The 2,500-nt window shown below is 43.8% G+C and overlaps 1 protein-coding gene across 1 annotated transcript in view; it reads right to left on the minus strand.

Moving 5' to 3' along the window:
• micu1 (mitochondrial calcium uptake 1) overlaps window positions 1-2,500 on the minus strand; it is a 36,541-nt gene that overhangs the window by 7,360 nt on the left and 26,681 nt on the right. Inside the window, exons 7-8 of the mRNA XM_080017155.1 lie at window positions 585-667; window positions 1-54 (exon numbers count right to left, since the gene is read on the minus strand). The exon at window positions 1-54 is cut by the window's left edge and continues 147 nt beyond it. Of these exons, the coding sequence (XP_079873281.1) occupies window positions 1-54; window positions 585-667 (137 nt within the window). The remainder of the gene's footprint in view (window positions 55-584; window positions 668-2,500) is intronic.

Below are 2,500 nucleotides of genomic sequence, written 5' to 3' on the forward strand. Positions count from 1 at the left end.
GCGGTCCCGGTGCCGCATGCCCATGCTGGTCTGGGAGCGGATGATGCTCTGGACCTGGGGGGGGTAAAGAAAGTGTTTATTTTTTTTTTTCCTTATTATTTTCATAAACCTTTGAAACCGATTCACCAGGTTTTAGCGCCCAGAACATATTACACTTCCTGTTGTGGAAAGGCTGCATTCATAAAAAGGGATTCTCTCAGGAAAGCCTCTCAGATAAACAGGTGTGAGACCGGAGCTGAGATACTGAGTATCACAACCTGTGTATTACTGTATATTAAACACTGGTCTGCTGGGTGAGATACTGATACAGACTCCACTTATCTGCTTCCTGTGAACACCTTGTGACAGCAGAACACATTGGAAAAAGGCTTTGCTATTGCCTTACAGTGTGTGTGTGTGTGTGTGTGTGTGTGTGTGTGTGTGTGTGTGTGTGTGTGTATTATGGGTCACTGTAATAAAATCTCCAGATATTGAAGCATTCTCTAATCCTGTGGGCTGCATCCTTTGTATTCTTATTGTATGCGTGTGTGTTGTTTTTATGTAGAGTGTGTGTGTGTTACGTCTGCTGTGGGCCATATTCCAACCTGCTCAAACTCCTCCAGGTCGACCTCTCCATCTCCGTTCAGATCAAACATCTTGAAGGCGATCTCAAAGTTCCTCTGAGGAGCTGGACACACACATCAGCGTAGATCAATACAACACAATGTGAGAAGCGACAGCGTGCCCACTGATCAGCCCTGAGTCAGTCCCAGATGGTCTGGTCCAGACTTTTATGGGGAGCCTTGCAGGGATATTAAGCGTTTGTACAGTTATAAGGCGTCCTGTCTGCTTTTCAATGACTTTCCCCTTGAAAACCTCCCCAGCGAGGATTGAGATTTGATCTTTTTATGATAAACGGAGTTAAGCTGCGGATAAAGGTTTACTGGTTTTGAAGGCCAAGGCTGTGGCTTTATTACCCTGGACACCGGTGCACGCAGGCTAAACCAGAGTTACTGTATATATTTATATTGACAGAACCACGCCGCTTTTCACCCTGTTACGGCATATGTACAGATTATATACAGTGCTGACCATAAGTAATTGGACAGTGACATATTTCCTATTGCTTTGGCTCCGTACTCTAATGTTTCCATTAACAATTAAACGACTGAAATTAGCTTGAAGTACAGATTGTCAGTTTTGGTTTGAATGTTTTGATGGTTTCAAATCAGTTTCATAAATTTGCAATAACCCTTTCACACACACAGTTTTTCAGGTAACCAATATTATTTTGACAGATCACTATTATATTCAAATGATGCACTTTTTTTACTATTTGGTTGGATATCTTTTGTATGAAGGGACCTCTTGAATTGTCTGACCTGTCAACATCATCCCCAGACGTTAAATATATGACCTTGTGTTCTCTTCCAAGACCATAAAACAACCTCTGTAACATACTCAAATACACTGTGGGATACGATGGGATATAATAAATACAGCTACTCCTCACTTAACGACCTACCTGTTTAACCACCGCTCAAGACTTACGACCAGTTCTCTGACCAGTCTGTATTGTACACTGTGTACAATACCAAGCATCTCATCTAATCACCCTTTATATACTATATACACTAAATATACACTGTATACCTGATACACTCTATACATTGCATACATCTCATCATCTTTCTCAGGCTCAGTCTCCTTTCCACAGTCGGTCAGTATTCACTAAACTAGCGCTCGCAGCATTCTCCAAGCCTGAAATAACGGTAAGGCGGCGGGTCCTCGCTTATCAACCAAATGGCTTAACGACCTGGTTGTAGGAATGGAGCTCGCTCGTTACGTGAGGAGCGCCTGTATGTAAAAAATAATAAATAGACTGAATTGCTCTCAGCGGAGAGTGACTTTAAATTCAACTGCCATGATGAGCGGAAGATTTTTTTTTTTAAATATGAGTGACAAAAGATGAGTTTTGGGAGTTTCCTGCTTTGGTGTTGCTATAGCACCCCTCCCTGCAACGCCGGGTACTGCAACTGGAGCTTGTGTTCCGGCAAGGATTTCCAGGCTACACATGGCGTGTGAAAGCAGCTTGAAACAAGAAGCATCCGTGTGCTTAGGTGAGGTATGTTTTGGCCCTTAATATTGTCACATACAGTAGGACCCTGACTTCCATGTGTCCTGAGCGATCCCAACACGATGCGTCCTCAATGCATCTTGGGTTTGGTTACACCGTATCTAGAGCTGCACAGTGTAATTGCACTTTTTTAATTGCACTTTTATGCCACTGTGGTAAATCTCGGTCCGGCGTCCGAAAAGAATTGATTTTACTGAACAGATTTGAACCTTATCGGTCACATTCCAACAACAGTCTATGTTACGCAGATATGATGTACACCTTGGTTACAGCGCTCATTGCACGGACCTCGCCGCTTCAGCGAGCTCCCTCACAACTTCTCTGGAGAGAGGCTCTGGGGATCGGGCCCCTGCTACCAGGCTCCGCAGGCGCGTCCATCGGTGT

This window comes from Zeus faber (genome assembly GCF_960531495.2).
Source record: "Zeus faber genome assembly, chromosome: 16".
Lineage (NCBI taxonomy): Eukaryota > Metazoa > Chordata > Actinopteri > Zeiformes > Zeidae > Zeus > Zeus faber.